At 58.6% G+C, this 12,879-nt stretch overlaps 4 protein-coding genes across 4 annotated transcripts; all 4 read left to right on the forward strand.

Annotated features, from left to right (window-relative positions):
• Positions 1 to 294: 294 nt before the first annotated feature.
• On the forward strand, positions 295 to 2,153 carry BO86DRAFT_389618 (acetylornithine transaminase). Its single transcript, XM_025672184.1, has 3 exons — positions 295 to 530; positions 603 to 842; positions 909 to 2,153. Exons 1-3 carry the CDS (start codon positions 393 to 395, stop codon positions 1,968 to 1,970), a joined length of 1,440 nt encoding a protein of 479 aa, XP_025527303.1. The 5' UTR covers positions 295 to 392; the 3' UTR covers positions 1,971 to 2,153.
• Positions 2,154 to 2,919: 766 nt separating this feature from the next.
• BO86DRAFT_314203 (MFS general substrate transporter) lies at positions 2,920 to 8,538 on the forward strand (the record flags this gene model as incomplete). Its single annotated transcript, XM_025668033.1, is given in 8 exon segments — positions 2,920 to 3,181; positions 3,236 to 4,141; positions 4,239 to 4,431; positions 6,196 to 6,257; positions 7,328 to 7,425; positions 7,519 to 7,976; positions 8,197 to 8,267; positions 8,285 to 8,538. 8 exon segments carry the CDS (start codon positions 2,920 to 2,922, stop codon positions 8,536 to 8,538), a joined length of 2,304 nt encoding a protein of 767 aa, XP_025527304.1.
• A 557-nt stretch (positions 8,539 to 9,095) lies between these two features.
• rad14 (DNA repair protein RAD14) lies at positions 9,096 to 10,479 on the forward strand. The gene is made up of 3 exons (XM_025669957.1): positions 9,096 to 9,253; positions 9,315 to 9,915; positions 10,008 to 10,479. The coding sequence occupies exons 1-3, from the start codon at positions 9,152 to 9,154 to the stop codon at positions 10,421 to 10,423; spliced, it is 1,119 nt and encodes a 372-aa protein (XP_025527305.1). The 5' UTR covers positions 9,096 to 9,151; the 3' UTR covers positions 10,424 to 10,479.
• A 462-nt stretch (positions 10,480 to 10,941) lies between these two features.
• BO86DRAFT_456594 (FAD-binding domain-containing protein) lies at positions 10,942 to 12,878 on the forward strand. The gene is made up of 4 exons (XM_025677174.1): positions 10,942 to 11,217; positions 11,277 to 11,493; positions 11,651 to 12,042; positions 12,175 to 12,878. The coding sequence occupies exons 1-4, from the start codon at positions 10,954 to 10,956 to the stop codon at positions 12,853 to 12,855; spliced, it is 1,554 nt and encodes a 517-aa protein (XP_025527306.1). The 5' UTR covers positions 10,942 to 10,953; the 3' UTR covers positions 12,856 to 12,878.
• Position 12,879: the final 1 nt, after the last annotated feature.

Genomic DNA, 12,879 nt, shown 5'->3' on the forward strand with positions numbered 1-12,879 from the left:
TCCTCTCTCGTATTGGTTGGTGGGTGTTCAATGTTACATAGATGGAAGTGGGAGAATAACAAACACGACGCGGAGATCGGGGCCTTGAAAGATTGATTGCGGTGCAGCAGCCCTGAGTGTATTTGCGGGACCTCCGACTGCCGGCTCCACTTTTGGTGGGCTCTTGGCAGCTGCAAACACGCCAAACTCAGGTGACTCACGGCGTGGGCTGCCGCTCCGATTCTCGGCTCCGATAGGTCGTCGGGCTGCGGTGCGGTGTTTCTTCTTCTGCGAGCGTGCCCGTCGAGTCATTAAATCGCGCTTTCCTACCTCCTCCCACAGGTGTCAGGTATAAAGTTCCCCGGTTGCCAGAGGTCGACACGTTGCTCAATTCCCCAGTGTCTATTCATACAATGCCTCTTCTACACCTTGCCTCGCGGCGTCTGCCCGCTGCCAGGAAACTGGTTCCTGAAATCAACTCCGTGCTCCGTCCTCGGTTCACCGCAGTGCCCGTGCGGTCCTTGAGCGCAACAGCTGCTCCTCAAGCAAAGGTGAATTTCTGATGTGCTAATTGAGAATTCCTTGGGTATCGCACTCTATACTGACGTGCGATCATTTTCTAGGATGAAAGGTCCTTGCCTAACCCCGATCCCACCGCCGATTCCGCTTCATCCTCCTTCATCAATGCTCAAACCCCGTTCATGGTCCCCACCTACGTCCGGCCACCTCCGGTGATGGTCAAGGGTCAGGGCAGTTACCTCTGGGATATGGAGAACAGAAAGTACCTTGATATGACGTCCGGTATCGCTGTCAACTCCCTTGGCCACTGTGACCCTGAGATCGCAAAGATCATCGCCGAACAGGTGTGTACCCACACTCTCCATTCATGCTGGCTCCCGGATCACTAACAACGAGGGCCTCTCCTCTAGTCCGAAATCCTTATCCACGCCTCGAACTTGTACTACAATGCTTGGACCGGAGCCCTGAGCAAGCTTTTGATCGAGGTCACCCGCGAGTCCGGTGCCATGCGGGACGCTTCCCAGGTGTTCATTGCCAACTCCGGTACCGAGGCCAACGAGGCTGCCATCAAGTTCGCCCGCAAGGTCGGTCGCTCGCGCGACCCCTCAGGCGCCAAGCACGAGCTCGTCTCCTTCCACAACTCCTTCCACGGCCGCACGATGGGTGCCTTGTCCGCGACCCCCAACCCCAAGTACCAAACCCCCTTCTCGCCCATGCTGCCGGGCTTCAAGTACGGAAACTACAACGACGTGGAGCAGCTCCAGACTCTCGTCACCGACAAGACCTGCGGTGTGATCGTCGAGCCCATCCAGGGGGAGGGTGGTGTCAACGTTGCCGCCCCCGAGTTCCTGGTTGCTCTGCGCAAGCGTTGCGACGAGGTGGGCGCTGTCCTGATTTTCGATGAGATCCAGTGCGGTCTGTCCCGGACGGGCAGCCTCTGGGCGCACGGCCACCCTTCGCTGGCGCCCGCCGCCGGCGAGGCCGCTCACCCCGACATCCTGACCACCGCGAAAGCGCTGGGCAACGGCTTCCCCATCGGTGCCACCATCATCGCCGAGAAGACCGTCGCCTCGCACATCAAGCCAGGCGACCACGGTACCACCTTTGGTGGTAACCCCCTGGCCTGCCGCGTCGCCCACCACATCGTCAAGCGGTTGGCCTCGCCCGAGCTGCAGAAGCAGGTCGAGGACAAGTCGGCCGTGCTGCAGGCCGGCTTCGCTGCCCTCAAGGAGAAGCACCCGAACGTCATCTCGCAGGTTCGCGGTCGCGGTCTGATCCTGGGTGTGCAGCTCACTCCCGAGTTCGGCGCCAAGGCTGGTGACTTGGTGGCGGCCGCTCGCGAGCGTGGCATGCTGATCATCACCGCCGGTGAGGGCTGCATCCGGTTCGTGCCTGCGTTGACGATGACCGAGGAGCAGCTCAAGACGGGCCTGAAGATCTTCGAGCAGGCCTTGGAGGCTGTGATTGCTTAGATTTGTGAAGTACATGCTTAATGATTGTCGAAAAAAGTTAGAGGTGAATGAAAGACTGCTGGCTCGGGATTCTACACTAACCGCTCGCTGCGGGTCTGGCCTGCCTTTGCAACGCTGCATCTTGTTCTGAGGATATAATTACATCACTGTTTTTCTTTTCAGCATAGATTGTGGGTTTAATAGAATGCATACCGATCTATAGGTTCGACATTGTATATTGCGAATGTGCTTAGTAAAAATGAAGCTTCGACAATGTATTATAAAACAATTGAGCTTGAGAAGCGACATCTTCAATCATGCTTGAGGCGCCCAAGCACAAGGCAGCAGAATTCGTGCCATTACTCGCCGAGCGGGCATCATACCCGATGTCCCGACCAGTCCGTCCTCCAGTGGGAGCCAGTTGTATACTCACTCTACTCACTGTCATCAACAACAACCAACCATTCCCAACCCACTAGAACCCATCATGCAAGCTGAGCAGGAAGAAAGACAACACTCGGTCCTATCCGCATTCGCATTCCGCCCAGTCAGCAAGCCCGAGCAAGTGGCGCGAGCCTCGTATCCCCAAGCCGACTGTATCACCCCGATTCCTGCTCCACCGCAGACACCGCAGCGAACTGGTGCACCAGCATATGCAATGTTACGGCCATTGAGTAACCGTGGAAACACCTGCTGAATGAGGATGGAAAGTCATCGACAGAGATACATCATATCTTCTCACACCATTTATAACGCAAAGCATACAATGATGGGCGAGGGCGCAACCATCTCACTATCCCCGGCATTCGCAGTTGCGCACAATGGCACGGGGCTTAACGGGACCGTCCAAGCCCTTGGGCCATCGATGGCGGTCCTCAGGACTGTACATCGTTGCGATAGTCTCGGTGGCGCTGTTTTCAGGTTGGTACACCACAATTCTGCAGAACTTTGAGGATGATCACTGCTGCTGATGGTATGTGACCTAGATAACTTCCTCTTCACCTTCATCACCCCCATTCTCCCGGAGATCCTGGAGACCCGCCTCCAGCAGCCCGCCTCGCGCATTCAGACACTAACCTCCCTCATCCTCGCCATGAACGCCCTGGTCTCGATCATCCTCGCGCCCGTCACCGGCTACCTGGCGGATAAGCTGTCCTCGCGGAATGGGCTTCTGATCGCCGCGTGGGTGGCGAATATGCTGGGCACGGCGGTGACTGCTTGGGCAACGACACGTGGGTAGCTTCATTTTGTCATAGAGGATAGAGCTGATGCAACGACGTTCGCAGTCACGGTTCTCATCATCGGCCGCCTCATCCAGACCGTCGCGGGCTCGGTGATCTGGATCGTCGGCATGGCGATGCTCGCCAACGCCGCTGGGACGAGACACCTGAGCAAGGCGTTCGGGGTCGCCGTCCTGCTCGTCTCCGCGGGTCTACTGACCGGTCCGGCCGTGTCGGCCGCGCTGTACAAATTCGTCTCCTACCCCGTCATGTGGTCGAGCGCGTTCATCGTCCTGCTGATCGGGTTGATCCTGCAACTGCTCGTCCTCGAACCGCGCGGGGGCGGGGCGCACGTCAGCTCCCATCCCAAAGACTGGGACACAGGGGACGAGGAGCACGACACTACTCGCACTCGCTCCCGCGAGACCCAGACGCAGACCCTCGACGCCACCGATCCGCTCCTCCCATCCAGCCCTGCCGCCGAAGCGCGCACATACCACACAACCACCGACGCAACCCAGCCGCCAAGCCCCGCGGCTAGCAGCATCACCCAAGAGGAGAACATCTACTGGCTCATTCTGCGCAAGAAACGCGTGGCCGCCGGCCTGCTCGGCGACACGCTGCTGGCCATCGTCATCGCGAGCTTCGAGGCCACGATCCCGCTGCACATCCGCGAGGTCTTCCACTGGGACAGCTTCCACGCCGGCCTCCTGTTCCTGCTGCTGCAGGCGCCGACGCTGGTCCTGGTGGTGCCCGTCGGCGGGCTCAAGGATCGGTTCGGGCTGCGGTACCCCGTGTCCCTGGGGTTCGTGCTGCTGGCGCCGTCGCTGGTGCTGCTGGGGCTCCCGGGCCAGGAGTTTTGGGGAATGATGATGGGTGGGCATAGTGGGCGGGTGGTGTATCTTGGGGCGTTGGTGGCGATTGGGGTGTGGAGGACGTTGATCCTGGGGTATGGGGGGGTGGAGGTTCTGAGTAAGTTGGTCCATCCTTGACCCGGCACCTACTGTCATTCACGCCAACTACATTTGGGAATTCTCTGGTGGCTAGTGAAAGATGCTAAGCTATGCAGATGGCGCGAACGAGCTCGCCGACGAGAAACCCGGCATCTTCGGCTCGAATGGCGGGTACTCGCGGACCTTCTCCTTGTCCAATGCCACCTGGAAGGGGGGCATGTTCATCGGGCCGTTGGTCTCTGGCGCGCTGACTGAGGCGGTGGGGTATTTCTACATGAACTTGTTTCTGGGTATGACTATTATTTTCAGGTCACGTTCGGATTAGGAGGGAGCGGATATGCTAATGGCTTCTCTCCTGGCAGCACTCTTCTGTCTGCTGATGGGAATCGGGACCTTCGTTGTTCTTGGGGATTATTGAGGTCATGGGTAGAGGTGCTTACTCTGCAGAAATTGGGTGCTGGGGTTAGGATCGGTTCTTTTGGACTCGACCAGATGTTGTATAACCTCAAAGCTGGGATGGAGAAGTCGCCTGCGGGGGGGATGGGGGATGTTGGCACCACGACGCCATCGGCTTACCCCCGCTGGTTGGCACAGGGATTAGCAGTCATGCTTGGGGTTGCTTTGCAGTCATCCAAATTGGATACGAGTGTATAAAGCTGGGGTTAGGGTTGGGACTATGCGGGGTGCGGTTCGTGACGAGATCGCCATCCGGCTTTTGGTAAGAGCCGGGTGGCTGGAATCTGCATCAGCAGGTGCTCTTTGCTTTTGAAGATAGTCAGCGCGTGTGTGACGTGAGAGTCCTTTGTATATTGTCTCTGTGAGGATACGGGTTTATGGATGGTTGGGTATCTTTGCTTATCTTGGTTTTGTAGAGTTTCTCTGCGAGGGGTGCTGAATATTCCATTTATTGGATTAGCTGGAACTGTGTATACTGGTAAAAAATACTTTGATGGCGAAGTAAGTGCCTCATATCCCAGTCCTCTCGATGACTGATGTGCAGCAAGTGTATAACGACTAGTAGAAAGAAGAGTGCTCTTGTCTTGAACATAGTTTACGTGCAGATTGAGAAAGCTAATGCCTTTCGTGGCTGCAAACAAGAACTTATATGTCGTGGTGATTTTCAAGCCATCGCTACTACTACAACCACCATTGAAACCTTTTCTGTCCAGCTTACGCTGTTCGCAAGCCTAAACAAGCTAATACCACGACAAGCTGGCAGGGAGCTGTTGCTACCAGACCTTAAGAAAGATCAATTTCGCGCAGTGTACTTCCAGCCCAACCACGCAATAACTACTACCGCACCACAGCAATCAAAACCCAACCTACTCTCACAACCAAGAACAAATCCCCCAGCCGATGACACTATCCCCTACACAAGCAACAGACTAAAACCCTCCTCCTGACCCCCACCCCGGAATCAAACTCCAGCAACAACCTACCAATCCCTCGGCCGCGCCTCCCCCAACAACTCCGGCCGCAGCGCATAGATCGGATCCAGCTGCTCCACATACCCGCACGCCGGGTCACTCAGGGAGTAGCCCATCATCTCCTGGATGGGGCGGTCGTACCGGCGGGCCACCTCCTGAGGGACGGCCAGGAACTGGTTCTCCTCCTGGCGCAGATACCCGCGGACCATGAAGGTGGCGTAGCACAGCCGCTTCTGGTCGGGGGTCGTGTTGCGGCCGCCGCCGTGGTAGGTGGAGGCGAACTGGATGAAGGCGTCGCCTTTGTCCATCTCGACGGCCAGGGTGTCTTGCACGCGGGGTGGGGTGGTGCGGTCGGTGCCCCTGCTGGGTTGTTAGGGATATGGTATATGGCTTGGGAGGGAAAGGGGACCTGGCTGAATGCACGCACCACAAATGACTCCCCGGGATAAACGCCGTCCCGCCATTCGCCTTGGTCACCTTGCACCCGGCCACCATCATCCCGATCTCCGATTCGCGGTGGCGGTCGCGCTCGTCGTCCCACGCCGCGATCTCGGAGAGCCAGGTGTGGTTCACGAAGGAGTCGCGGTGCAGCGGCTGGGCTTGGGCCCCGGGGCCGATCTCCATGGCCGTGCACGAGGAGACGTAGGGCTTGGACACGGATTCCTTGCGCTCCTCGCCCCACCAGAACCAGTGCCGCGTGGTCAGGAAGTGGGTGCAGATGGCTTGGAAGATCGGGTTCATGAGCTGGGTCTTGGTGTAGGTGGGGCTGACCGCGATCATGGAGTTAGCGCGCTTGGTTTCTTCTGGATGCTTGTGAGTATGGGGTGGTGGTTAAAGGGCTAAAGGGGTGTACTTGGGAAGAACACCCCATCCCACTCCAGGTCTTGGGCGAGCCGTTCTTTGACTTCGTCGTTGGTCCGGTCGATGTCTTCTTCGGCGATCAGGTTCTTGATGATCACGCCGCCGTCACGCTTCATGTGGGCGAGGATCTCGGGGAGAGGCGTGTCTTTGGGGACGCATTGGACGCCCTTGCTTGGGCTTGGTGATTTCATGGCTGGTGACTCTCCCATGACGTGAGGTGGTTGGATGTATCTGGCTAGTATATGGTCTGGCAGAAGTGGGCACGGGCAGGCACGAGGTGCATGGAGATATTATATGGCAGGTATCCGGGTCTATACTCGCCAGTCCGGACGATCTCCTCCACTGGAAAGTCGGGATATCCCTTCCCCGTCTCGTCGACCACGCTTGTGTCACCACCCATGATCTTGAGATTGATGTAACGTGTGTCAGCATTCGCAATCCATCCTGGGATGACTTCACGCCGCATCAATGCAACCTCAATTCCCTCGGGATCCGAATCTGTTAGTGACATAGACAAGTTGCACAACTCGACGTCCATCCTGAGCCGGTGACGACCTCCTCGCAGGATGGCTCGAGTACGAGCATCACTGGCAAGTGCTGAGACTTCATATCCACGACAGTAGAGTTCTGACTCAGCGCCACCTACAGCACATCTAAGTTAAGTCGACTGCATGGTCTCTGAGTCAGTGACTGTCACACCGCAGCTGCATCCGAGGTCGATCTACTGACGAAAGCAACTAGGGAGCCCATGTGTTCGCATGTGGGAGTACAGTACATAAACACGGCCCGGGGCCCACAGCCGCCTGCTTGACAACCAACCTGCACACTGCAGCATTGAGCCCACCCTTCCGCATCTTATCTCACAGTTCACAGTCACAACCGGAACCAGAATTGATCTGATCGCATAATGCCCCAAGTCATCGTCCTCGCAGGTGGAACCGGCGGGTTCGGACGGTATCTCGCCGAAGCCATCACCAGCAGCCCGGACTACGCCGTTGCCATTTTGACTCGATCTGTACATCCCCCTGGCTCTTTCAACACCCCCATCCCCATCCCCATCCCACACTCTCACAAAGCCCACAACCTACTAACAATACTTCGATGCAAGAAAGCCCCAATCTGGACCTCACACCCCAAAATCACCACCCACCAAACCGACTACACCGCAGCCTCTCTACTCCCCATCCTCAACACCACACGGGCCACGACCCTCCTCTCGCTGATCCGCTGCTCCAACGACATCTACCTCCCGCTGCACACCCACCTCCTGGACGCCTGCATCGCCTCGCAGACCTGCAAGCGCCTGATCCCGTCGGAGTGGGCCGGCAACGTGGACGACTTCCCGCTGCTGCCGCGCTCCTACGGCCTGACGCGCGCGCCCTTCCGCGAGATCCTGCGGGCGCGGGCGGCGAGCCACCACATCGAGTGGACGCTGGTCAACCACGGCTGGTATATGGACTATTTCCTGGCGGAGCATAAATCGTACATTGCGTACGTGCCGGGAGAGTTCCCGATCGATCCGCAGACGTGGACGTATCGGGTGGAGGGGGATGGGGAGGCGCCGCAGTCGTGGACGTGGTCGCGGGATTTGGCGCGGGCGGTGGTGCGGTTGTTGGGGCGGGAGCGATGGGTATGTCTTCTTTCTTCTCTTTGGGTTGTTTGATTGTGGGGGTTAAGGTTGGTGGGATGAGGCATGCATGCTAATCTCTGGGGTGGTAAGGAACCGGTGACATATGTGGCGGCTGAATGGGGCACGTTCAATCAGGCGGCGGAGTTGTTGGAGAAGTATCACGGTACGTGTTCCGGGCGTCACACTCCGTGTCTGCACTGTGTGCCGCAAGGAATTGAGAGGGCTGCGTGCTGATCACCGTGAGACGAGGTTGCAGGCCGCCCCTTCAAGAGGGAGTATCGGTCCGTCGAGCAGATCGAGCATGATGTCGAGCAGCACCCGACCCCTTCGGATGATCCGAATATCGCACTTCCGGAGCTGGAGGAGTGTACGATTAAGGGGGCGATCTGCTGCCCCCGAGAGAAGGCGTTGCGGCAGAAGGAGGAGATCTTTGCCGGGATGGAGTTTGTGGGATTGGAGGAGTTGCTGGTGAGGGCCGAGAGGGAGGGTTTCAATTGAGTCGACTGTCTGGAGTGGCTGGTGATCAGGAGGGGTTGCTACGGCTTGCGTGTTTGCTAGCGTTGATGGGTAGTGAACACGATGTTGAAGTGATATGTCTAGGTTGAGTATGATGTGGATGTTTTTTGGGTCTCGTCCAGTTCCTTGATACAAAGTAGTAAGAGTCCGGAGTCGTTGATATGAGAATCGGGCATCATAATTCATCATCAGCTGTGCAATACCTCGCTTGCATGTATGAGCATAGTCCATACCATCTAAGACTGCTGAGGACAAGCTTTCCACCGTTCTCCCCGCTGTCTTTTCAACCATGGACTGGCGATAGAGTTTCCCCCCGGCTCCTTTCCTACCAAGTTAGGGTTGACTTCACATGGACAGCGACGAGTCCGAGGCCGAGTTCTCCGTATAGAGTATTGTAGTCCTACGTCATTCTCTATCGGCGGGACCGATAAGTCCTTATCGCTCATCAATTCAAAGGCTTATCGGCACGTGATGTGGCGACGGCCTCGACCGCGACCGCGACGCCGACGCCTCCAACTCTTTCTACATCTTCATCTCCATTCATATTCTCGTTGAAAGCCTACGATCCAGACAAGTCGGAGAGAGACTAGCAAACATGCCATCCGACCGACCGTCAACACCTCCGCCTCAAACGGGCACCACCAAGCCCGGCGAGCTCCCTCGAGGCCCGCTCACTCCAGAGCAGCTGCGGCGGATCGTACGTCCTTCTCTTCATCCCACCCCCTCCAGTCTTCTCTGACAATCCTGAACTGTGATAGGAGATCAACCGCATGAAAGCCAAAGCCATTCGTGAACAGCGCGACGCCGAAGCCGCCGCGGCCGCAGCAGCAGCAAGCACCACACAACCCACGAAAGGCATCAAAAGAAGCCACACTACCATGACCTCCCAACCCACCCCGTCCACCGTCCGCGATGCCACAACCACCACCCACCGACCCCTCGACACCATCCGCCCGGCGCGCAACTTCACGAAGTTCGTCGACTACGACTTCAGCAAGATGACCGACACCAAGGGCGGGTTCCTGTCGACGGAAGACGATCCCTACAACAAGGCGCTGAACGTGCACGACCCGAAAGCCGAGCAGAAGCCCGCCGGCATGACGCAGAAGGAGTGGGAGCGGCAGGTCCTGCTGCAGGCGCTGCGGCGGGAGCGCGCGGGCCCGTTCGAGCCGGGGCTGAGCGTGTTGGAGGAGAAGGCGAAGCAGAAGGCGTGTCGCGAGTGCGGCAGTCTCGAGATTGATTGGAAGTGGGAGGCGGAGTTGCGGTGTCGGGTCTGTCATGCGTGCAAGGAGAAATTTCCCGACCGGTATAGTCTGTTGACGAAGACGGAGGCCAAGGAGGATTATCTGTTGACGGATCGTGAGTTTTCTTCTTCTGACAGTCCTTGGGGGATGGGGGGGACGGTTCGGGGTACTGGATGGGCTGTGCTGATTCCTATTCTTCCACGGTAGCGGAACTCCGCGACGAAGAACTGCTACCGCATCTCGAGCGGCCGAATCCCCACAAGTCCACGTGGAACAACATGATGCTCTACCTGCGGTACCAGGTCGAGGAGTATGCCTTCTCCGCGAAGAAGTGGGGGTCTCCCGAGGCGCTGGATGCCGAGTTCGAGCGCCGCGAGGGCGAGAAGAAGCGGCGGCGCGAGGCCAAGTTCAAGACCAAGCTGCAGGAGCTCAAGAAACGCACGCGCGTGGACGCCTACCGGCGGAATCGGATGGGCGCGGCTGGTGGGGAGTTCGGCGATGATCTGGGGACTGGCGGGCGGCATGTGCATCAATGGGGCCGGTCGGTGGAGAATCCCGAGACGGGGATCGGGGTTAAGACGTGTGTGGATTGTGGGATGGAGGTGGAGGAGTTGGAGTTTTGAGGGTACGGTAGTGATGTGATACATAAGACTTTAATTAAATTGATGAGGTTACGATCATTGGGTGTGGTACTTGCTGTACACTACGGAGTTACAGAGTACACTGCGGAGTACACTACACCACCTACACTACTGTTATGGTGGGCTTTTCGGCTCCGATAGTCCTCCCGCACGGCCGCCGTTTTCGCTTTCAGGTTGATCGACACAAGCCGTTTGTCTAAAGGAGCTACCGCAGCCAGTGTCCTGGCCGTCTGTCTACTCGGTCGATTGCACAGATATACGGATATACGGCATGTGACAGCTACACCGCACCAGACATGCCATCTCAATGGCCCAGTGTACATGTAATGTACCTTCGGCTTCGAGCATCTCCGACCCGGGACTGGACTGGACTAGGGCTTGCTCCGTTGACTGTTAATTAATGCAGCCAAGATAGTTAGTCCCGATTAGCGGCTGCCCTCCCACGAGGCTATAATTTAAAGCCTGTGTCCGCCGAACCGACATATCTCACCATCCAGCAATGCGAACCCAAGATGCCATACTTTTCCGCCCTGATATTCCTACTGGCTCAGCTGGCCCTGGCCCTGGCCCTGGCAGCCCACCCCCAGACTCTTGAGACTCACAACCACACCGACCTCGGATCCCTCTTCCGACCGGTCCTCTCGCCCGACGCGCAGATCCTCTACCCGAGCTGGCCGAACTGGACCGACCGGATCCAGCAGCGCTGGTCCGCGTACCAGGCCCCGTCGTACAGCGGAGCCATCCGCGTAGCGACCGTCGCAGACGTGCAGAACATCGTACTCTTCCCCGCCTATCCCACTCCCTTTTCATCCAGAGCAGAGCTAACGCCCCCAAGATCCAACTCGCCAACGCCCACGACATCCCCTACCTCGCCACCGGCGCCGGCCACGGCGTCTCGGCCACGCTGGCGACCCTGCACGCGGGCATCAACATCGACCTGAGTGACCTCCGGTACGCGCGCCTCAGTCCCGCCGGCGATAGCCTCACGGTCGGCGGCGGCACCAAGTTCCAGGAGATGTGGGATGTGCTGTACGCGGCGGGGAAGGAGATCCGTGCGTTGCCCCCGGCCTTCTTGCCCCCATCCCATGCCCATGGCCCCTCCCCTTCCCTTTCATCAGCTATTCTCAACCGACTGTAGCCATACTCCACACCCCCTCCCCCCCTTCACTAAATAACTAACTAACTATGTGTGTGGGGCTGCACGGACAGAAACCGGCGCCGCGCAATGCGTCGGCGCGCTCGGCGCCACCCTCGGCGCCGGCATCGGACCCCTCCAAGGCCGCCGGGGGCTGATGATCGACGCGCTCACGTCGGCGACGCTCGTCACCGCGACCGGGGCGGTGGTGACGGCGTCGCCGACGGAGAACGCCGACCTCTTCTGGGGGCTGCGCGGGGCCGGGTGGAACTTCGGGGTCGTGGTCGAGGCCACCTACACCGTGTACGAGGCGACGAATGCGGGGCAGGTGCTCGAGGGCGATATGCTGTTTGCGGCGAGCGCGAACGCGAGTGTGTGGGAGACGCTGCGGGCGTTCGATGGGGAGGAGTTGTCGGAGGGGCTGGCGTTGACGGTGGTGTTGGGGTGGAATGCGCGGTTGGATATGGTATGTTTCTTGCGCCCTACGCTGGCATGATATCCAGTGAGGCTGGTGGGGATGCGATGTGATGTGGGTGTAGTGGGCTTGGGGATCTATCTGCATGTGGGTGTGGGGATTGCTAAGAGCTGCCATGAACAGGCCACCATCCTCGTCAATTTCATCTACTACGGCCCCCCCGAGGCCGCGGAACCCTACATCCGGCGCTTCCGCGCGCTGGGCCCGCTCCGCGAACGCTTCACCCCGGTCCTCCCCTGGAACAAGCTCTACACCAAGCTGTTCTTCAGCGAGGACCCCTCGCCCTGCGAGCACGACCTGCGCCTGATCTACGGCGGGGCCGGGCTGCGGCGCACCCACGTGCCGACGTTCGTCGAGTACACGGATCTCTTTGCGGAGTTTGCCAGGGAGTATCAAGGGCGCATCGCGGCGTCGGTCGTCTTCTCGCGGTTCCCGACGCAGGCCGTCAAGAGGGCTGCGGGGGCCGAGGACATGGCGTATGCGGGCCGCGAGATCGAGACGCATGTGCTCTTCAAGGCGACGTTTGTGGATGCCGATGCCGCGGTGGAGGCGGGCGTCAATGCGTGGGTTGTCGAGAGTCGCGAGTGGTTTGCGCGGACGAGTGGGTTTGAGTCTCCCGACGGGCGGGGCCAGCTGGTGCTCTACAATAACTATGCGCATGGCGACGAGGGCCCCGAGGTGTGGTATGGGAAGCGGAATCTGGTGCGGCTGGCCGCGTTGAAGCGGAAGTGGGATCCGTTCGAGAGGTTTAGTTTCTATCATCCGGTGCCGGTGGACTATGGGGTGGAGAGTTGGCGGGTTTAGGTTACTTGAATGGAGATGACTGGG

Source organism: Aspergillus japonicus (genome assembly GCF_003184785.1).
Source record: "Aspergillus japonicus CBS 114.51 unplaced genomic scaffold BO86scaffold_27, whole genome shotgun sequence".
In the NCBI taxonomy this organism is placed as follows: domain Eukaryota; kingdom Fungi; phylum Ascomycota; class Eurotiomycetes; order Eurotiales; family Aspergillaceae; genus Aspergillus; species Aspergillus japonicus.

Bases quoted from the DNA above. Each gene is read 5' to 3' on its own strand.
- rad14 (XM_025669957.1), top strand. From the start codon at position 9,152: ATGCCATCCGACCGACCGTCAACACCTCCGCCTCAAACGGGCACCACC. The intron at 9,254-9,314 runs GTACGTCCTTCT...GAACTGTGATAG, and splicing joins CAGAGCAGCTGCGGCGGATC to GAGATCAACCGCATGAAAGC. The intron at 9,916-10,007 runs GTGAGTTTTCTT...CTTCCACGGTAG, and splicing joins GGATTATCTGTTGACGGATC to CGGAACTCCGCGACGAAGAA.
- BO86DRAFT_456594 (XM_025677174.1), top strand. From the start codon at position 10,954: ATGCCATACTTTTCCGCCCTGATATTCCTACTGGCTCAGCTGGCCCTG. The intron at 11,494-11,650 runs GTGCGTTGCCCC...CTGCACGGACAG, and splicing joins CGCGGCGGGGAAGGAGATCC to AAACCGGCGCCGCGCAATGC. The intron at 12,043-12,174 runs GTATGTTTCTTG...TGCCATGAACAG, and splicing joins GGAATGCGCGGTTGGATATG to GCCACCATCCTCGTCAATTT.
- BO86DRAFT_389618 (XM_025672184.1), top strand. From the start codon at position 393: ATGCCTCTTCTACACCTTGCCTCGCGGCGTCTGCCCGCTGCCAGGAAA. The intron at 531-602 runs GTGAATTTCTGA...ATCATTTTCTAG, and splicing joins CAGCTGCTCCTCAAGCAAAG to GATGAAAGGTCCTTGCCTAA. The intron at 843-908 runs GTGTGTACCCAC...CCTCTCCTCTAG, and splicing joins CAAAGATCATCGCCGAACAG to TCCGAAATCCTTATCCACGC.